This window comes from Nerophis ophidion, unplaced genomic scaffold (genome assembly GCF_033978795.1).
Source record: "Nerophis ophidion isolate RoL-2023_Sa unplaced genomic scaffold, RoL_Noph_v1.0 HiC_scaffold_127, whole genome shotgun sequence".
Taxonomy (NCBI): Eukaryota; Metazoa; Chordata; class Actinopteri; order Syngnathiformes; family Syngnathidae; genus Nerophis; species Nerophis ophidion.
In genome coordinates, this window is record NW_026907049.1 from 135,353 (window position 1) to 158,544 (window position 23,192).

A 23,192-nucleotide genomic window follows, 5' to 3' on the forward strand; every position below is an offset into this window, starting at 1 on the left:
CCCCACCTCCCGAAATCGGAGGTCTCAAGGTTGGCAAGTATGACACAAATCAAACATCTGATGTAAAAAAAAAAACGCACAGTGAAAATGACACCAAAAGCCCTAATGCACAGAATTGAAACACTTGAGAAGGAGAGGAGATCTAAATTAAACAAGGCAAGCAACATGCAGAAACATATCATGGAAATGATGGAAAATGGAGAGGACAAAATGGACGTGCAATCTGCTTTCACCAAATATCTCAATGTTATAAAGGAAACCGCAAGTGCACACACATCCCTCCTACCAATTCTACCAACAGAGGACCAAATCAATCACGACATATGGTACGAAGCCAAATTAATCAATCTACATGAATTCATTGAGCATGTTAACACCTGGATAAAAACACCAACCCTGGAAAATATGGAGGATTTCCAAAACGAAATTAATCCAAATGACAGCATTAGTAATATAAGTCACAAATCACATGGGAGTCACACACGGTCTGGTTCTAGTAATTCTAGAACCTCCTCAGTTCGCAGACAGGCAGAGGCCGACAGGGCTGCCCTCGCTGCCTTGGAAGAGGAGGAGGAAAAGATCAAAAAGAAATTGGAAGAGGAGAGGGAAAGAATCAGAAAGAAAAAGGAAATGATGGACCTGCATGCTCAATTGGCAGCTGCTGATGCAAAATTAGCAGTTTTAAAAGCTTCCAGCCTTCATGCTTCCTCACACACAGCATCTGATGGCATGAGCTCCTACTTAAAAAGAACCAAGGAACCAGCAGTCACTCTCAACCCCCAGGCTCAAGACTATCAACCCCTCACACAGCAGCAGTCAAGCCAAGCTTTACCAACACAGTCCATCCACCATCCATCTGAGCAACAACAAATATCAATCAATCAATGTCAATCAATGTTTATTTATATAGCCCTGTGGAGATCCTCGTCCTGGATCCTCCGTTCCCTCCACGGAAACACCACGCCTGGTTCAGTGGTTACACACTTTTTATTTCTTTACAATTTCTTTTTGTGCTCAATGTCTCTTTCAGCTTTTCAGCTCTCAATGACATGCGTTTCTCCTGATCTCCTTCGTCTGGCTCTCACTCCTCAATCGCCAGCCCCTCTCATGGTTTCCAACGCTGCTGATAAAGGAAACAGGTGATTAGATAACTCGTCCCAGCTGAGGTATCTGCTCACCTGATTGTATTTAATATTCATACTCTATACCTTCTTTCTCTCATTTTCTATCTGTTTTCACCTTCATTCTCTCCTTTTCTCCCCATTTTTACTTTTATTCTCAACTTTTCTCTCAATCTTTGTCAATCCAATCCAATCCAATCCACTTTATTTATATAGCACATTTAAACAACAAGAACGTTTCCAACGTGCTGCACAGCCATGTTAAAAACAATATTAAAAAAACTATTTTATGTTCCACCAATGACTGAATAAAAACACAAAATAAATAAATATAAAACCAATATAAAAACAAAATATGATTAAAAACAATTTTAAAGGGTAAAAGCAATTACAACAGTAAAATAGAAATCAAAGTGTATAAAAAACACAGAGGACAACAGAGGACAGAGGACCACACAACTCACGTAGTTTTAAAAGCCAAAGAATAAAAGTAGGTCTTAAGACGAGACTTAAAACACTCCACTGTGGAAGCAGTTTGAACATGGAGGGGCAGAGTGTTCCAGAGCTTAGGGCCGACCACAGAGAAGGCCCTGTCTCCCCTGGTCTTAAGTCTGGTCTTGGGCACCACGAGCTGGAACTGGCTCTCGGACCTCAGAGCGCGCGCAGGAGTGTAAATTTGGATGAGGTCCGAGATTTATTGAGGTGCCAGTCCATGTAAAGATTTAAAAACAAACAGCAATGTTTTAAAATCAATTCTAAAATGAACAGGGAGCCAGTGCAAACTCTGAAGAATTGGGGTTATATGCTGGCGTTTCCTGGCCCCTGTTAAAAGTCCTGCTGCCGCCTTCTGGACTAACTGCAACCGGGAGAGAGCTTTTTGGCTAATGCCAGCATAAAGTGCATTGCAGTAGTCCAGGCCACTTCAAATAAAAGCATGCACCACTTCTTCAAAAAGGTTAAAAGATAAAAACGGTTTAACCTTTACTAAAAGACGAAGGTGATAAAAACACGATTTTAAAACGCACTTGACTTGTTTGTCTAGTTTAAAATGGCTGTCTATAGTGACGCCAAGGCTGGTGACTTTGGGACACACATCATTTTGCAATGGTCCCAAGTCAGTGAGGGCCGGACCAAAAACTAAAATTTCCGTTTTTCCCTCATTCATTATTAAAAAATTCTGGGCTAACCAAGCCTTGACGTCACATAGACAGTTAAGGAGGGGTGTCAGGGGGCCGTGGCTTTTTGAAATTGGCATATAAATTTGGCAGTCATCTGCATAAAAGTGATAAAACACTCCATGTTTCCTAAAAATATCTCCAAGAGGAAGGAGATAAAGAGCGAACAGGATGGGGCCTAAAATAGATTCCTGGGGGACACCACAGTAAAGCGGGGCAGAAGAGGAGGTGGCGTCCCCCAGCCTGACAGAGAAGGACCTCTCAGACAGGTAAGATCTGAACCACTGTAACGCAGTCCCCCTGACACCCACACAGTCTCTCAGGCGCTCTAAAAGAATTGTGTGGTCGACTGTGTCAAAGGCAGCTGTAAGATCTAAAAGCACTAAAATGGCAGAGCTGCCAGAATCAGACATTAAAAGCAAGTCATTAAAAACCTTTAAAAGTGCAGATTCAGTACTGTGCAAAGCTTTGTATCCAGACTGAAATGGATCGAAAGTGCTATTTTCATCTAAAAAAGGCTGCAGTTGTGCCAAAACACATTTCTACAAAATGTTTGACACAAAAGGTAATTTGGAAATGGGCCGATAATTTGACAAAGTTGTCTGATCAAGACTTGGCTTTTAGGAGATGCTGCTGCCAACAGAATCGCCGCACTTCTGTCGTTGTTTTTTTTTTTTTGCCATTTATCGTCGTCGGAGATCATTTCCGCCGTCTGGGAATATTTTGATCATATATCGGAAAAAAGGTATTTGTGTTCATTTTCTTGTCGTTTCATTAAGTCTCCACTGGAGACTCTCCGGTATTGTCCCGCCCACACAACCATCCTATTAATTACATTAAAACACAATAGTAACTGATTTCTCCGGTAGCTGAGTTGGTAGAGTGAAGGACCACAAGTGTTCATATTGATTCCCATAGGGCGGTTGTTCGAGTCCAGCTCGCCCCCAGTTACTTTTTACCATGACTTGCTTAACGTGGACCCCGATTTAAACAAGTTGAAAAACTTATTGGGGTGTTACTATTTAGTGGTAAATGGTACGGAATATGTACTGAACTGTGCAATCTACTAATAAATAAAAGTTTCAATCAATCGATCAACAGTGCGTATTCAGAGCGCATGTTAAAAAAAAATCCCAGTCCACAAGTAGATAGATAGATAGATAGATAGATAGATAGATAGATAGATAGATAGATAGATAGATAGATAGATAGATAGATAGATAGATAGATAGATAGATAGATAGATAGTACTTCATTGATTCCTTCAGGAGAGTTCCTTCAGGAAAATTAAAATTCCAGCAGCAGTGTACAGAGTTAAGATCAATTTAAATAAAAGTAAAAAGTAAATAATGGGGGTTTAAATGGAAACAAAAAAGAGAAATATTACAATGAGAATAAAAACTAAAAAGCAACAATGGGAATAACAATATAACAGTAAAATAAGAATATAACAAGACAAAGTAGGCAGTAGTGACCATGTTATGAAAACGTATTACACTGTTATTATTACCCCCCCGCCCCCCGCCCCAGAGAGGAGTTGTACAGTCTAATGGCGTGTGGGACAAAGGAGTTCTTGAGTCTATTAGTCCTGCACTTGGGGATGAAGCAGTCTAGAACTGAACAGGCTCCTCTGGCTGCTGATAACACTATGCAGAGGGTGACTGGCATCATCCAGGATGCTCACTAGTTTGTCCACAGTCCTCTTCTCTGCCACCCTCACCAGTGAGTCCAGTTTCATTCCCATTGTAGAACCGGCCCGCCTGATCAGTTTCTCAAGTCTGGAGCTGTCCTTCTTAGATGTACTGCCTGTAGAGATTTTTACTGTCCAGCAGATGTCATTATTTAGTGACACAGTATTGACACAGTATCAATACAGTTTTGCAATGTGTCCAAACGATACATGAAGCCTCATCAACCCATCACTACTTATTAGCGTCCTGCTCACGTCTTTCTCAGTCCATGTGCTTTCACGACAGTTGGCACACTTGACGTTACAAAGCAGTACTGCTCTGTTCTGCTGCCTTCCTTTTTTTTTTTTTTGAATCTTTATTCATACATTTCAACAATTACAAACAGTAAGCCAAACAACAATATAAAACATTATAAAACATTATAAAAACAGTACAAAACAGCGCCAGGGGGTTGTACATTCAAAATAACAAAAATAGAATACAAACAAATATATATAAATAATAAACAAAATGCAAAGCCATAGGTTCATTCAGATTCATCAAACAACTTAAATTTGGAACACAGCATCATCGTTTTCACAGCTTTTTTGTTGTTAGAGGTAGAGAGTGTTTTAATGTAAAGTTCCAGATCTTTTTTAAAGGCACAAAAGATAGGTCGGGTATTAAGAAACTTACATTTATGAATATAAAACTTAGCCAATAAAATAATGAGGTTGCAAAGGTAGAATTCCTTTTAAAATTTTTGTTCGTAAAGTGTAAAACCAAAAATCACATCTTTAAAGCAAAGCACAAATTTGTCATAAATATTGTCCAGGATGAAGCGACAGATGCCTGCCATAGTGATGGAGTGTTTTCACAAGTATAAAACAAGTGGTTAACAGTCTCTGGGTGCATGTTACATAACATCAATGTCCTTCTTCTATTTAACCATTACAGTCTTTACAGGGTAATAACCAGGAATGATTTTAAATGATATCTCTTTGACTTTGTTGGGAAGTAAATACCTGTTAGGAAGGGACCATGTTTTGGTCCAACAGATGTCATTTACAACATTATTCCAGAGGGAAATTACATAGGAGACAGACACACAATCATTTTGGAATAAGCTGAGGATTTTTCTGTTATTTTTCTGATCAAAGCAAAGTTTCCCCACAGGAGTGTCAAGTGGATCATTCACAATGTTTACAGCAGAAAGAGGAGGTGTGTAAGCCCTGTACAACATAATAACACCTGTTGGAATGTACAACATAATAACACCTGTTGGAATGTACAACATAATAACACCTGTTGGAATGTACAACATAATAACACCTGTTGGAATGTACAACATAATAACAGGTGTTGGAATGTACAACATAATAACAGGTGTTGGAATGTACAACATAATAACACCTGTTAGAATGTACAACATAATAACACCTGTTGGAATGTACAACATAATAACACCTGTTGGAATGTACAACATAATAACACCTGTTGGAATGTACAACATAATAACAGGTGGTGGAATGTACAACATAATAACAGGTGGTGGAATGTACAACATAATAACAGGTGTTGGAATGTACAACATAATAACAGGTGTTGGAATGTACAACATAATAACAGGTGTTGGAATGTACAACATAATAACAGGTGTTGGAATGTACAACATAATAACAGGTGTTGGAATGTACAACATAATAACACCTGTTGGAATGTACAACATAATAACAGGTGTTGGAATGTACAACATAATAACAGGTGTTGGAATGTACAACATAATAACAGCTGTTGGAATGTACAACATAATAACAGGTGTTGGAATGTACAACATAATAACAGGTGTTGGAATGTACAACATAATAACAGGTGTTGGAATGTACAACATAATAACAGGTGTTGGAATGTACAACATAATAACAGGTGTTGGAATGTACAACATAATAACAGGTGTTGGAATGTACAACATAATAACAGGTGTTGGAATGTACAACATAATAACAGGTGTTGGAATGTACAACATAATAACACCTGTTGGAATGTACAACATAATAACACCTGTTGGAATGTACAACATAATAACAGGTGTTGGAATGTACAACATAATAACACCTGTTGGAATGTACAACATAATAACACCTGTTGGAATGTACAACATAATAACAGGTGTTGCAATGTACAACATAATAACAGGTGTTGGAATGTACAACATAATAACACCTGTTGGAATGGCATCAAATACAATATCAAATTGTTTGGGAGTCACAGGTATCTTAAATTGGTTGAGAAATTCTTGGTAATTAAAAAGTTGACCTTCCTTATTGAAAAGCTGACTCACTAAAATAATGTTATTGTTAAACCAATTGTTGAGGAAAAGAGATTTCCTTTTGTAACATATGTCTTTATTGTTCCAGATGATATATTTGGTAGGTGAAAAATTATTGTGCTTGTATAAAAGAGAGCATGCTAGAAGGGCTTGTTTGTGGAAGTTTGAGAGTGCAACAGGAATCCTGTCAATGTTAGAATTACACAAGAGCAAAAATGTTAGGCCTCCAAGGTTAGAGAATACATGATGAGAAATAAAGTTCCAAATTGAGGTAGGGTCTTTCAGGTAGTGTCTTATCCAATTAATTTTAAAGGTGTTGTTTAGTGTAGTGAAGTCAAGAAAGTTTAGACCACCCTGATTGTAATTGTTCATTAGAACTGATTTATTAATATAATGAATTGTGTTTTTCCAAATAAAGTCAACCAGTATTAGTAAATAGCTGCATACGTAAGCCTGGAGATACTTTCTGCTTTGGAAAGAAAGGTTCTGCCTTCTAACGATTTTCTGCTGCCTTCCGTTTACACCGGAAGCTGGGAATGACGTCACAGCCGAGGGGACGAAGAGGTAGCTCTATATAAGATATTGCCTGCTGTCACTGTTACCATGCTTTTATAACCTGTAATATTTATTTGAACAACAATGTGACATAAAAGAGTGTCTTGTTTTTCAAAAATAAATTCAAAGTATATCAAACAAAGCTTTAATGTTGGGGTTCAGTGGCGCCCCCGTGCGACATTCATTGCAATGACAAGAGTGAAAGTGCTAGAAATTGTAGCGATATTACTGCCTGATTCCACATGTTTTTATTGTTGTTCCCTTTTTCTCCTGGATAATCTATTTTCATACAAAACATTAATAAAACATTCAAACATCACAGAACGTGATTTCACACGAACTCTGACATAAAATCAATTGTAAGTCCAGGAAGTGACGTACTCTTCACGCATGCGCGGATCGATCGTTTCGTGAATTTATATCCATTTTTAAAAAGTGTGAAACATTTGCTCTCATAAACAAAAGTGTCTTTCTTGAAGTGAAATCCAAATTCTAACATTGTGTTAATGATTTGAATTTATTAATTCAATCTAGGAAGATTGTAAAAAATAAAAAAAGATCTTATTATATTTACTGAAATGATTTATGTTTATCATTTATTTATATATATTTTATTGTAATCTTATTCGAAGGGTCTCTCATATTTACTTTTACTTTCTTTAACGGGTTTTGTTTGTAAGAGGATTGGATTTAATGTGATGTTTTTTTTATATTGCTGAGTAAAATATTGAAAAAACATTGACTCATTGTCACACCTATGGATCATGTTTTGTTTTGTCATGTTATGTTTTTGATTTTGGACAATCAGTCACGTTTTGCACTTCCTGGTTTTGTTTGTTTCCATGCCAACCTCATGAGTTTTCACCTGTCACATCCCTGTTCTCAGCCTCACACCTGTTTTCACTAATAGTCACAGCTATTTAAGTCACTCTTTTTCTTGTCTTCGTCCTGGGATCTTCACACTCACACGCACCCTACCCATGCTGTCCAAACCTTTACGCCCTGTCCACAGTTCCATGCCGAGTAAGTTTATATATTTATGCCACAGTGCACTCTTTTGTTTCATGTCTTTAGTCTTGCCATCATGCTGTTTAAGTTTATAGTTAAATTTTCTTTCATGCCCTTGAGCAGGTGTTTTTGTTTCACGTTTGTACTGTTTAGCCAAGTTTCTTCCTCTTTGTGAGCGCCCTTAGTTTGATTATTTTTGATTAGAGTGTTTAAATAAAAACATGTACCTGAATTCACGCCTGGCTCGTCCTGTAATCCCGCTGCGTCGAAGGAGCACACTCAATCCACGTCAAGGCCTGACACTCATATTGTATTGAAAGTACCTTAATGTGTCTAAACATTGTTTACGTGTGTTTAATTGTTCAATAACAAAATAAAATAAATACTCAGAAGTAGAACTGGTTAGCAAATAAACTCTTATATTAACATAAATAATGTTGAAGTCATATTACATGACATTATATAAATATGTATATTAAATATAATTTGAATAGTTGGCAAGTAAACAAAATGCATTTGCCATACCTAATTGTATTATATCAATTATAACTCAACCCCACACTTTACAACATGTATTCACACTTTGTTGTGTGAAAATATTTTACACAAACTTACATTCAATTATAGTAATGATTATAATAAGATATATAACAATGTGTGTTCTGGATCTAAATTAATTCATGGAAAATAAATTGATAAACAATCCTTTTTACCTGGAAACTTATCTCCTTAAGTGTGCAAATAAAGTCTTACGTATTACTTGTATTACATTTGAATAGAACCTTATTGAGCATATTAACAAGATTATGTTAGAAAATGTGCCGAGTATGAAAAATGTCATTTTGAATTTGCGTACAGGATGTAGAATGACGATGATCTTCACCCACCATAAAACAAAACAGGAAGATTGGAGCATGTGGAAGGAAGTTATGACTGTTATAATTTCCCACCACAAGGGGGCGATGTTGGTGTCGATATCTATGACTAGTCATGATCAGACCCCGACCTAAAGGCCTGCTGAAAGCCACTACTAGCCACCACGCAGTCTGATAGTTTATATATCAATGATGAAATATAAACATTGCAACACATGCCAATACGGCCACTTTAGTTTACTAAATTGCAATTTAAATTTCCCGGGTGTTTTTTCTTGAAAACGTCGCGTAATGATGACGTGTACGCTTGACGTCACAGGCTGTTAGGAAATATGAGCGCTGCACACACACACACACACACACACACACACACACACACACACACACAGCTAAAAGTCGTCCGCTTTAACGGCATAATTACACAGTATTTTGGAGATCTGGATCTATGGATCACAGCGAACATGGATCCCGACCCAATGTCAACCAACAGGTTTCGGTGAGAAAATTGTGGTAAAAAGTCTCTTCTTAGGTCAGCTTGTGCCGCCCATAAAGCAGCCGTCGACTTCCCTGAGACACTGGCCTCAACACACCCGTGAACACACACATCTGACTATCAGGTACTGTTAGACTCACTAAAACACTAGCAACACAATAGAAAGATAAGGGATTTCCCAGAATACACACACACACACACATATATATATATACATATATATATATATAATCCTCCATATTGGCAGCCATAGTGATTCATTTATTCAGCAGAGCAATACAACTTGGATCCGACAAAAAAGTAAACACAAATGCTGTCTTCCTCGCTGATAAAACATGATAGCAACATGCATCTGCTAGCTCACGATCGCCCCCACTTCTCAATGTGGCGAGTTGGAGTACTACAAGAGGCACTCTAATACAGTACTTAAATCTGTATTTTGATAATGATGATGATGATGATGATGATGATGTATCTGTTCAAGTAAACAAATTGATCCACAAGGGATAACAACCCTTTCCACAGACTACACACACATAATAAACATCAATCTTAGAAGCATACAACAATATATTTGAAGAAGACTTTAGGGTTGAAAGTGAAGATGTGAGGTGAAATAAGTACAAATGCAGCAATAAAAACAAGCAACTCCACTCACGATGGCTCTAAAGTTCAGTGATGTGTTGCTAACTTCAGCCTTTTTCTTCTTTGTTGATGTTTTGCTGTAGTTAACATCCATGATGTAACAATGCTGCTAATCTATAGAGTCCACATTTTGTTAAATATTTTATTAATTCATACTTTTAATTGGATAATAACATCAATAAAAATACATAGGAAGAAAATGTGTGAAAAAAAACCCCAAGTGAAAATAAAGATGTCCTCTCTTTAACAATGAGAAAATCAAATAAATTAGTAGCTACATACATGATATTCAATACATGCACACAACTTAAAAACTCCAGGACAACATATAACAGTAGAAGATGAGAATCACTACATACAACATCAAATATACATTCATATTAAAGGGGGACATTATCACAATTTCAGAAGAGTTAAAACCAATAAAAATCAGTTCCCAGTGGCTTATTTTATTTTTCGAAGTTTTTTTCAAAATTTTACCAATCATGGAATATCCCAAAAAAAGGCTTTAAAGTGCCTGATTTTCGCTATCTGTAAATCCACCGTCTATTTTCCTGTGACGTCACATAGTGATGCCAATACAATCAAACATGGCGGATAGACCAGCAAGATATAGCGACATTAGCTCGGATTCAGATTCGGATTTCAGCGGCTTAAGCGATTCAACAGATTACACATGTATTGAAACGGAGGGTTGGAGTGTGGAGGCAGATAGCGAAAACGAAAGTGAAGAAGAAACTGAAGCTATTGAGTGAATAGCTATTGAAGCTATTCGGCGATTGCCTTCCAACCAAAGATTGCATCTTTTGACCACTGGAGCAACTTAAATCCGTCGATTGGTAAGTGTTTGTTTGGCATTAAATGTGGGTGGAGGGAAAGGCTGGATGCAAATATAGCTACAAATGTACATACAGCTAGCCTAAATAGCACGTTAGCATCGATTAGCTGGCAGTCAAGCCGCGACCAAATATGTCTGATTAGCACATAAGTCAATAACATCAACAAAACTCACCTTTGTGATTTCGTTGACTTTATCGTTGGAAATGCATCTGCTTTGAGTGTCGCAGGATATCCATACATCTCTGAGCCATGTCTGTCGTAGCATCGCCGGTAAAATGTGCAGACCAAACGAGGGACTTTCGCATCTTTTGACACTGGAGCAACTTAAACCCGTCGATTGGTATGTGTTTGTTTGGCATTAAATGTGGGTGGAGGGAAAGGCTGGATGCAAATATAGCTACAAATGTACATACAGCTAGCCTACATAGCATTTTAGCATAGGTTAGCATGCCGTGCTAATCGATGCAGACTCCACGCAAATCAACTTGAATCCGTCCCTGATCTTGTTGTTACACCCTCTGACAACACACCGACGAGGCATAATGTCTCCAAGGTACGGAAAACAGTCGAAAAAACGGAAAATAACTGAGCTGATATGACTCAGTGTTTGCAATGTGTTTGAAAAAATTGCGGCTTGACTCCCTATGTGACATCATAAAGAATAATAGAAAGGCGTTTAATTCGCGAAAGTTCACCCATTTACAGTTCGAAAATCGGTTAAGAAAATATATGGTCTTTTTTCTGCAACATCAAGGTATATATTGACGCTTACATAGGTCTGGTGATAATGTTCCCCTTTAAGCGATTCCACAGATATCGCGTGTATTGAAACGGATGGTTGGAGTGTGGAAGCAGATAGCAAAAATTAAATTGAAGAAGAAACTGAAGCTATTGAGCGAATAGCTATTGAAGCTATTCAGCGATCGCCTTCTAACCAAAGATTGCATCTTTTGACCACTGGAGCAACTTAAATATGTCGATTGGTAAGTGTTTGTTTGGCATTAAATGTGGGTGGAGGGAAAGGCTGGATGCAAATATAGCTACAAATGTACATACAACTAGCCTAAATAGAATGTTAGCATTGATTAGCTGGCAGTCATGCCGTGTACAAATATGTCTGATTAGCACATAAGTCAATAACATCAACAAAACTCACCTTTGTGATTTCGTTGACTTTATCGTTGGAAATGCATCTGCTTTGAGTGTCACAGGATATCCACACCTCTGTGCCATGTCTGTCGTAGCATCGCCGGTAAAATGTGCAGAACAAACAAGGGACTTTCGCATCTTTTGACAATGGTGCAACTTGAATCTGTCGATTGGTATGTGTTTGTTTGGCCTTAAATGTGGGTGGAGAGAAAGGCTGGATGTAAATATAGGTGCAAATGAGGCATAGCGATGCGATATGTACCTACAGCTAGCCTAAATAGCATGTTAGCATTGATTAGCATGACGTTCTAATCAATGCACATTCCAACTTGAATCCGTCCCTGATCGTGTTGTTACACCCTCCGACAACCCACCGACGAGGCATGATGTCTCCAAGGGACGGAAAACAGTAGTAAAAAAAAAAAAAATAACAGAGCTGATTTGACTTGTGTGTGTAATGTGTTTGAGGAAATGGCGGATTGCTTCCCATTGTGATGTCACGGGTAAAAGGTCATCGCTCTGACAGCGAACAATTGAGAGGTGTTTAAATCGCCAAATTCGCCCTTTTAGAGTTCGGAAATCGGTTAAAAAACATGTGGTCTTTTTTCTGCAACATCAAGGTATATATTGACTCTTACATATGTCTGGTGATAATGTTCCCCTTTAAACATGATGTGGTATTAGAGTACATTTAGCACAATCACTGTTTATAAGTGTTTTTAAATCCCTGCAGCTTCCATGACTGTTACACACTTGTGTTTACTGACCTGATACTTATACCTGAACCTTTTATCACACACAGTGCAACTCAACGGGTTCTCTCCAGTGTGTGTTCTCATGTGTTTGGTCATGTATTGCTTTCTGGAGAAACTCTTCTTACAAATAGAGCAAGTAACAGGTTTCTCTCCAGTATGTGTTCTCATGTGTGTGGTCATGACAAGCTTTGTGGAGAAACTCTTCTTACAAATAGAGCAAGTAACAGGTTTCTCTCCAGTATGTGTTCTCATGTGTGTGGTCATGACAAGCTTTGTGGAGAAACTCTTCTTACAAATAGAGCAAGTAACAGGTTTCTCTCCAGCATGTGTTCTCATGTGTGTGGACATGACAAGCTTTGTGGAGAAACTCTTCTTACAAACAGAGCAAGTAAAAGGTTTCTTTCCAGTGTGTGTTCTCATGTGTGTGGTCATGTCAAGCTTTCTGGAGAAACTCTTCTTACAAACAGAGCAAGTAAAAGGTTTCTCTCCAGTATGTATTCTCATGTGTATTGTAATATAACTCTTGTGTTTAAATGATTTCTCACATTCAGAGCAGTCCAAGTGTTTGTTGTTAGTGTGATGTCTTGTATCACCTTTACAGTCATTTTTACTCTCCAAAGGTTCTTGAATGTGGTCACTGTGATCAGAAGACTGTGACATCATGTGGTCCATGTCTGACAGTGGAGCAAAGATGCTGTCTGGTTGTGACTTTATATCTTCACAATGCTCTCCATCAGCTTCTGTGATGTGTTGACTTACAAGCTCCGCCCCTCTGTTCTCCTCACTTTGACTGTGATGAAGCTGTAAGGACTGAGCTTCATCTTCATCATTAGCCTCCTCCACCCTTTGAAGCTGCTTCGACAGTTCCTCCTCTTCCTCTTTAATGTGGGAGGGGGTCTGTAGCTCCTTCTGTCCCACACTGGAGGTCCACTCCTGCTGCTTGGAGGGAATCTCTTCATGACTCTCTGCTGACACCTGCTGGACGTCTGCAGAACATAAAACACAAATGAGGTGTTACTGTATTGAAGTTTGCAGTATTCAAACTATTCACATGTGAGATAGGCCAAATAGACAGTGATGGGCAAGCGACCTGGAAAATGTAGTAAGCTAAGCTACAAGTTACTCTCCATTAAATGTAGCTAAGCTATCCTCAGAGAATTGTAGCAAGCTACACTACACGCTACACTGCAAAAGTAGCTTGCCACATCAAAGCTACATTTAACAGCATTTCTATCTATTGGCCCACATGTATAATATCAGTGTTAATGTAACTGAGAGTGTACACATGGACCCAGTGAGAGAACTACATGTCTTCAACTCATCACTGAGCTTGTTCCACCATTTAACTCCTAAAACTGAAATACATTTGTATTTTGTATTCCTTCTTACTTTACCTATTTCAAAAATCAATATCCCCGTAAATGATAGTTTTCTCTTCTTAATTGAAATAACCGAATAATACAAGCTGGAAGACTGTTGCTTTACTCGAAATATAATTTCCAAGGTTTTTAAAAACACAATATCTGAAAATTTCGACATATTAGAACTCATAAATAATGGATTGGTATGTCCATAGTAGCACGCTTTGTGTATTATTCTGATGACCCTTTTTTGAAGTTGAATAATTGGGTCTATATTTGTTTTATAAACATTTCTCCAAACTTCAACACAATATGTTAAATATGGAAAAACAATAGAATAATATAACATATGCAGACATGTCTTATTCAGCATGTTTTACTTTATAAAGAGTAGCAATGGATTTGGATTGGTTTCCCTTTACCGTATTTTTCGAATTATAAGTCGCTCCGGAGAATAAATCGCACCGGCCGAAAATGCATAATAAAGAAGGAAAAAAAACATATAGGTCGCACTGGAGAATAAGTCGCATTTTTGGGGGAAATTTATTTGATAAAATCCAACACCAAGAATAGACATTAGATAGGCAATTTAAAATAAACAAAGAATAGTGAACATTAAGCCGAATAAGTGTACGTTATATGAGGCATAAATAACCAACTGAGAAGGTGCCTGCTATGTTAACCTAACGTATTATGCTAAGAGTCATTCAAATAACTATAACTTATAGAACACGCTATACCTTTACCAAACAATCTGTCATTCCAAATCGCTAAATCCCATGAAATCTACTTACTCGGTGTCGCTTCTAAACAACTCTGCCAAGTCCAAAGTAGACAATGTACCGCTTCATCTTCTATCGGTACGTCTAGGCACTTATGTGAATAAGATAAATAATATTTTTGGATATTTTACAGTAATGTGTTAATAATTTCACACATAAGTCCCTCCAGAGTATAAGTCGCACCCCAAGCCAAACTATGAAAAATAAATGTGATTTTTAAATCCGAAACATTGCACATTTGCACACGCTCCCAGTGTGTGGACGACACAGCAGTAAGTGACAAGCATGAACGCCAAACTCATTCCTAACCATTTTTATTCAATATAATTATCCATCCATTTTTTACCCCTTGTCCCTTTCGGGGGCACAGGGGCCTATCTCAGTCATTGTGAAAGAAAAATGGACATTTAAAAATATGTATACGTTCTGTTAAAGGCCTACTGAAAGTCACTACTAGCCACCACGCAGTCTGATAGTTTATATATCAATGATGAAATATTAACATTGCAACACATGCCAATACGGCCGCTTTAGTTTACTAAATTGCAATTTTAAATTTCCCGGGAGTTTCGTCTTGAAAACGTCGTGTAATGATGACGTGTACGCAAGACGTCACGGGTTTTTAGGAAGTATGAGCGCTGCACACACACACAGCTAAAAGTCGTCTGCTTTAACGGCATAATTACACAGTATTTTGGAGAACTGTGTTGCTGAATCTTTTGCAATTTGTTCAATTAATATTGGAGAAGTCAAAGTAGAAAGATGGAGTTGGGAAGTTTTAGCCACACAAACACACGGTGACTCCTTGTTTAAAATTCCTGGAGCTGAAACTTTCCTATGGATCAGAGCGCGGTCAAGAGAACATGGATCCCGACCACATGTCAACCAGCAGGTTTCGGTGAGAAAATTGTAGTTAAAAAGTTGCTTCTTACCGGAGAAAAGCTGAGCTTGTGCCGTCCATAAAGCTGCCGTCGACTTCCCTGAGACATTGGCGTCAAGACACCCGTGGAGACACACCTCCGACTATCAGGTACTATTTAACTCACTAAAACACTAGCAACACAATAGAAAGATAAGGGATTTCCCAGAATTATCCTAGTAAATGTGTCTAAAAACATCGGAATCCGTCCCAATGCAGTCGCGTTTTTCATTTTTAACTTCTTTTTTTGTTTTGTTTGTTTTTTGTAGTTGTCAATATCCTCAAACACAAATCTTTCATCCTCGCTCAAATTAATGGGGAAATTGTCGTTTTCTCGGTCCGAATCGAAGTTTTGTTGGAGGCTCCCATTAAAAACAATGTGAATATGTGAGGAGCCATCAACATGTGACGTCATCGTCTGCGACTTCCGGTAAAGGCAGGGCTTTTCTCTTAGCACCGAACGTTGCGAACTTTATCGTGGATGTTCTCTACAAAATCCTTTCAGCAAAAATATGGCAATATCGTGAAATGATCAAGTATGACACATAGAATGGACCTGCTATCCCCGTTTACATAAGAAAATCTCATTTTAGTAGGCCTTTAAACCACTAATAATAAACCAAACAATTAAACAAGGCGACACGGTAAAGAATCTGGGTATTATGTTCCACCCAACTCTCTCCTTTGAGGCACACATTAAAAGCGTTACTAAAACGACCTTCTTTCATCTACGTAATATCGCTAAAATTTGCTCCAAATTGTCCACTAACGACGCCGAGATCATTATCCATGCGTTTGTTACGTCTCGTCTCGATTACTGTAACGTATTATTTTCGGGTCTCCTCATGTCTAGCATTAAAAGATTACAGTTGGTACAAAATGTGGCTGCCAGACTTTTCACAAGAACAAGAACGTTTGATCAGATTACGCTTATACTGCATATACCTTTATATACATATATACATACATATATACCTATACTGCATATACCTTTATATACATATATACATACATATATACCTGTACTGTATATACCTTTATATACATATATACATACATATATACCTATACTGTATATACCTTTATATACATATATACATACATATATACCTATACTGTATATACCTTTATATACATATATACATACATATATACCTGTACTGGCTCACCTGCACTGGTTTCCTGTGCACTTAAGATGTGACTTTAAGGTTTTACTACTTACGTATAAAATACTACACGGTCTAGCTCCATCCTATCTTGCCGATTGTATTGTACCATATGTCCCGGCAAGAAATCTGCGTTCAAAGGACTCCGGCTTATTAGTGATTCCTAGAGCCCAAAAAAAGTCTGCGGGCTATAGAGCGTTTTCCGTTCGGGCTCCAGTACTCTGGAATGCCCTCCCGGTAACAGTTCGAGATGCTACCTCAGTAGAAGCATTTAAGTCTCATATTAAAACTCATTTGTATACTCTAGCCTTTAAATAGATCCCCTTTTAGACCAGTTGATCTGCCGTTTCTTTTCTTTTCGTTTTCTCCTCTGCCCCCCACTCCCTTGTGGAGGGGTTGGGCGGGGGGGGGGGGGGGGGGGGACAGGTCCGATGGCCATGGATGAAGCACTGGCTGTCCAGAGTCGGGACCCAGGATGGACCGCTCGCCTGTGTGTCGGTTGGGGACATCTCTACGCTGCTGATCCGCCTCCGCTTGGGATGGTTGCCTGCTGGCTCCACTTTGGATGGGACTCTCGCTGCTATATTGGATCCACTTTGGACTGGACTCTCACCGTTATGTGAGGGGGGGTTGCCCACATATGCGGTCCTCTCCAAGGTTTCTCATTGTCATCATTGTCACTGTCACCGACGTCCTATTGGGTGTGAGTTTTTCCTTGCCCTTATGAGGGCTGTACCGAGGATGTCGTGGTTTGTGCAGCCCTTTGAGACACTTGTGATTTAGGACTAAATAAATAAACATTGATTGATTGATTGTGCCTACAAAGAACTTAAAAAGCATCCAAACACCTCCATTAAGGTTTTATGTACATGCAGTAGGTATTTATGTCATTTAGTAACAGGTACATTTTTAAAAAGATGGAATATTTACATATTTTAGCTTATTAGCGCATTACTTTCAAAAAAGCATCACTACATTTGCTTTTTTTTTCAACATCACTGAATATTACACACTGCAGACTTCATGAGAGCCAACCTACTTTCTAAAACACCACTTACTGTACAAGGTCTGCTGTCACTATGACGCAGACCGATAGACTCTTGTTATATTCTCGTTTGGATGGAGAAAGACTCATAATCGTCGCACGATATGGGGGGTGAAGCCAAGCACCTATTCGGGCCTCAACTGGCTTTCAAAAGGGTAACAACTTGTCAGAGTATGTCCTCATCCTTCTACTATCCAGGTGAGAGGCACGATTCATGATCTGGAATAATCTTTCACCAGCACCGAGGCAAGGAAGGAGCTCACCAGCCGGTGATGTCAACATAGACACACAAGCTATAAATAGTTTGTTTGCGTTAGCACTCATAATAACAATATCACTAATACTTGGTTGGTATCCAAACCTCAAAATGCAAATGTAGTATTGTTGGCGCTTTTTGGATGGTTATAGAGGACCTCTCATTGGCTCCATTGCATGTAGACTTTTATTTACATTTATGAGTTAGAATGTGCTGTATGTATATATATATATATATATATATATATATATATATATATATATATATATATATATATATACATAGTCATGTTGTTTATAATGATTGTGAACAATAAAAAACATTTCTCCAAAAACTGCAGTTTTTCTCTAAATTCCAGTGATTATATTCAAGACTTAAAGTGCATGAGCATGAAGTGATGAAGCCTACTTGGATGAGAGGACAAAGGTCTTGTAAGACAAAGTGAAGAGTCCAGTTGTGATGGATTGAATGCCCTGAGAATAAAATGTTGTGCTTACTTGGACTGTGATGAAGCTGTGAGGACTCAGGTGGTTTGTCTTCATGCTCTTCAGTCTTCACAGAGACAACAGTCAGTGGAAACTTGCTGACATCAGCCTCCTCCTGCCCTAGAAGACACTCTCCCTCCTGACTCATCCACACTTCCTCCTCTTCCTCTTTAATGTGGGGGGGCTGTGGATCCTCCTCTTCCTCTTTAATGTGAGGGGGATGCTGGACGTCTGTTGGGTAAATAAGTAAATAAGATCAAGAGGGAATATAAATAGTTTTGAACTGACGCTGTTAACACAATGACATTATTTGTGTTCTTTTGTGTGTTGTGTTAAAAGTGTGTAGCAAAACAACCAATAAAAACACAGAAAATACCTATTTGTTTCCTAAAACAATTCAAAAGTGGTACAGTGAGTACAAACAACAGACTTGGAAATTTGATGGGGGGCAATTTGAAAAGTTTTTATAAGTACGAGGCAGCATTGATTGGGTCACTGAGGTAAAGTGTGTAAATATTTTATTCTCTATACGGTCTATTACACCTAAACTTTATCTCTAAACTTAACCATAATATTATAATGACATTGTCATTACCATCATTTCAATATCATGGAAATTAAAAAAAAACCTAATACCAAAATCACTAAAAAAAACATTCATGGTATGTTTTTGTTATCATGCAAAATACGTTTTGGTGGTCATTTTGTTGGCTGGGCCAAAAGGAACTTTTACCAAAAGCATGTTTTAATATGTGCTGTTTTGTGGAGTATCTTCATCAACAATTCCTCTTTAGGAATTGGAGACCATCTACGACACGCTGAAGGAAAGTCAGTCACCTTTATGTTCTTTTAATAAATCAAGTGTTGACTTCTTTGGTTATTGAAAATAAATGTTTACTTTCACTTATTGATGCATGTAAGTGAAAATCAGGAAGCGAAATTATTAGATTTGATTACAGTATAAAATTTATTTGGTGAGTGTGTGAGTTTTGTGTAAACATGTTGATACAAGTTTCCATCTTCTTGGGGACTGGAACACAGATATGTCCTGAAAGGATGCACCCATTTTTAAAACCTTCACTAAGCTGTGCCACCAACATTGTCTCACTTAGCTCATTAAGCAAACTACCAGGGTGAGTGAGTCCTTTTAAACCTTCATAGACCTCCTTGTTACTTCTGACCAGTCTCAGATCACCACAAGTGGAACTACTGTGTGTGGCGGCTTAAGTGATCATTCCATCATGTTCTGTACCCATAAAGAACATAGAACCGAGGCTGACGGCCACAAAACAAGCGAAGCTACAATCCTCAAGACCTAGACTGGCAAGGCTTTCAATGACAAACTGCCGAAATAAGACTTGCCTCGGTACTTGCAAGTACACAGGTCTTTGGATCAATTCCTAATCCTAAGCTCAGAAAAGTAGATAACTTCACAGTCAAAGTGGGTGACAATATTATAACAAACAAAAATGAGATTACCTATCTTGGCTGCATCGTAAAGACTAATCTCTCCAGTGAAAACATTACTACTAAGTTAGTCAAAGAATCGACCAACGAGTTCTGTTCTTACTAGTGTTGTCCCGATACCAATATTTTGGTACCGGGACCTGTACCAAAATGTATTTCGATAATTTTCTAAATAAAAGTGACCACAAAAATTTGCATTATTGGCTTTAACAAAAAAATCTTAGGGTACATTAAACATATGTTTCTTATTGCAAGTTTGTCCTTAAATAAAATAGTCAACATACAAGACAACTTGTCTTTTAGTAGTAAGTAAACAAACAAAAGCTCCTAATGTATTCTGCTCACATATGCAGCAACATATTGTGTCATTTATATTCTATTATTTTGTCAAAATTATAAAAGGACAAGTGATAGAAAATTGATTATTAATCTACTTGTTCATTTACTGTTAATATCTGCTTATTTTCTGTTTCGACATGTTCCATCTACACTTCTATTAAAATTTAATAATCACTTATTCTTCTGTAGTTGGGATACTTTACATTAGTTTTGGATGATACCACAAATATGGGTATCAATCTGATACCAGGTATACATGATCATACATTGGTCATATTCAAGAGTTCATGTGTCCAGTGACATATTTTCTGAGTTTATAAACATACTTTTTTTTTTTTTTTTTAATGAAAGAAGATGTGATGCCTAAAAATATTGATGTACTCATAGAAGTAGTACTTTTTAGAGGTGGTATAGTACCCAATATGATTAATTAGTATCGTGGTACTATACTAATACCAGTATACCGTACAATCCTATTTCTTACATAGCAGGATCACCCCGCTGGTGGGTGGAAATACCTGGACACCTGTGAAATATAAATTTATCATTGCGATAAGTATTTTACTTGTACTATTTGCCATCTCCAGTATCAAGAGTATTCCACAGCCTACTTGAACATTAATTGTTACCTTTAGACTTCACATCAGGGTATATCTGAACTCCAATATCCGCTCTTGAAAAAGTTTGATAATCATCCTCTTCAGTGGAATGTCAATAAGAGTTCGAAAACATGTCCTGTAACACCTGTAACAAAATAATGGGGAGACTTCACTCAGGTTAACCATACCCAAATAGACACAAAATACTGCATTACACAAGACTACCCGAATGTACTCAAATGATTGAAAAAAATGTATGTTTTTAAGCTAAATTATTGGTAAACGCAGTCAGTACATGCATATTAATTTACGTAAAACCGTGAGTAATCATAAAGTTTTCATCAATTAATATATTCTGTAGACATACCCTCATCCGTTCTCTTTTCCTGAAAGCTGATCTGTCCAGTTTTGGAGTTGATGTCAGCAGGCCAGGGAAACTAGGGCCCATATTCTTCACGTGATCATCTTCGGTAGAAGCGGTGTGAGCCAAGACATCCAGGGGGTTTAGCTCGCTCATCTGCGGGAACAAACTGCCGCCATTGCTTGCCGTGCTATCGAGGTCCTTTGTCCCTGAATAGCTCACACACTTCGGCACGTTCAATGGGGGTCTGGCGGCAGATTTCTTTGACTTTATCGTTGGAAATGCATCTGCTTTGAGTGTCGGAGGATATCCAAACATTCTTGCCATCTCTGTCGTAGCATAGTTGTCGTCGGTAAAGTGTGCGGAACAAACCACTGACCATTTCGTCGGCTTTCCCCACACCCTCGTATTTTGAACAAATTTCGTCCAATTTCTTGCCACTTTTGCATCTTTGGGCCAGTGGTGCAACTTGAATCCCTCCCTGTTAGTGTTGTTACACCCTCCGACAACACACCGACGAGGCATTATGTCTCCAAGGTACGGAAAACTGTCGAAAAAAACGAAAAATAACAGCTGATTTGACTTGGTGTTTGTAATGTGTTTGAGAAAATGGCGGATTGACTCCCTTTGTGACGTCACGTTAACACGTCACATAGAAAGGCGTTTAATTCGCCAAAATTTACCCATCTAGAGTTTGGAAATTGGTTGAAAAATATATATGGTCTTTTTCCTGCAACATCAAGGTATATATTGACGCTTACATAGGTCTGGTGATAATGTTCCCCTTTAAGACTCTAACACAAGCACTCATTTAACTTCACTTTGACTACGGAGTTCATGTTTGGTACCGTGACGCCTTAAAAGCCCTGAAAAAGTAACTCCAGACAGCCCAAAACCAAATGATTAGGCTTCTACTTAACTGTCCATCTCGGGCTCACCTTTCCGCCAACCATTTCCTTAACATGGGAGGCTCTTGGTGGCCGACAGAGTACATCTTCTTGCAGTTGGTCTGGTGTACAAGATACACCATACCACTAAAATACCCATTTACCGGTCTAGATACGTCAAAATATATTGACCATTATAACACCAGAGGTAGTTGTACAAATCACATTCAACACAGATTTCACTCAGAAAAAAAATTCTGATTTGTTTGCCTGCTATACCACCAATATGTGGAAGTCCCTATCCAAAAGAAAATACATTACAGGTTGCGGCTACTTATAACTCGGAATATACATAGCCTTTTATCTATTTGGAATTGTAATTTCATTTATTTGTATTTTAAATGCTACTTTCCACAAAGTACTGTGTGAATTCGTCCTCATACTTTGCTATGGTTCTTTGGCACATTTTCACACAATCACAACACTTTACACTCACACTTAATGTGGACCCCGACTTAAACAAGTTGAAAAACGTATTCGGGTGTTACCTTTTAGTGGTCAATTGTACGGAATATGTACTGTACTGTGTAATCTACTAATAAAAGAATCAATAAATCAATCAATCACTTGATCTCTACTTAGCGATGTGTTGATAACGTCCGCGTCTCTTTGTTAGCAGCTAACAAGCTAAGCTAACTAGCCAGCTAAGCTAACTAACAAGCAAAGATAGCACCAGAAGCGGCACCGTGCTTCTAGCGCATCGAGACGACTCTATCCTTAAATAAAGAATCAAAGATGTATTTTATACGACGTAAGTATTTCAAACTGGAGAACAAATAATATGACTGACTTATTAGCGTCTTTCTCCTTCGATGTTCTCTTTCTGATGTTTTCCGTTTACACCGGAAGC

At 38.1% G+C, this 23,192-nt stretch overlaps 1 protein-coding gene across 2 annotated transcripts; it reads right to left on the reverse strand.

Moving 5' to 3' along the window:
* Positions 1-993: 993 nt before the first annotated feature.
* LOC133547493 (zinc finger protein OZF-like) lies at positions 994-23,192 on the reverse strand. 2 transcript variants are annotated; one of them, XR_009805513.1, is made up of 5 exons: positions 23,133-23,192; positions 21,402-21,942; positions 21,065-21,179; positions 18,642-18,860; positions 994-1,123 (listed from the first exon to the last, which is right to left on the reverse strand). XR_009805513.1 is itself a non-coding variant. In XM_061893185.1 (5 exons), the coding sequence occupies exons 4-5, from the start codon at positions 18,775-18,777 to the stop codon at positions 12,580-12,582; spliced, it is 1,158 nt and encodes a 385-aa protein (XP_061749169.1). In that variant the 5' UTR covers positions 18,778-18,860; positions 21,065-21,179; positions 21,402-21,942; positions 23,133-23,192; the 3' UTR covers positions 9,649-12,579. The 2 variants fall into 2 exon arrangements, 1 of the variants encoding a protein (XP_061749169.1); XM_061893185.1 differs by lacking the exon at positions 994-1,123 and adding an exon at positions 9,649-13,601.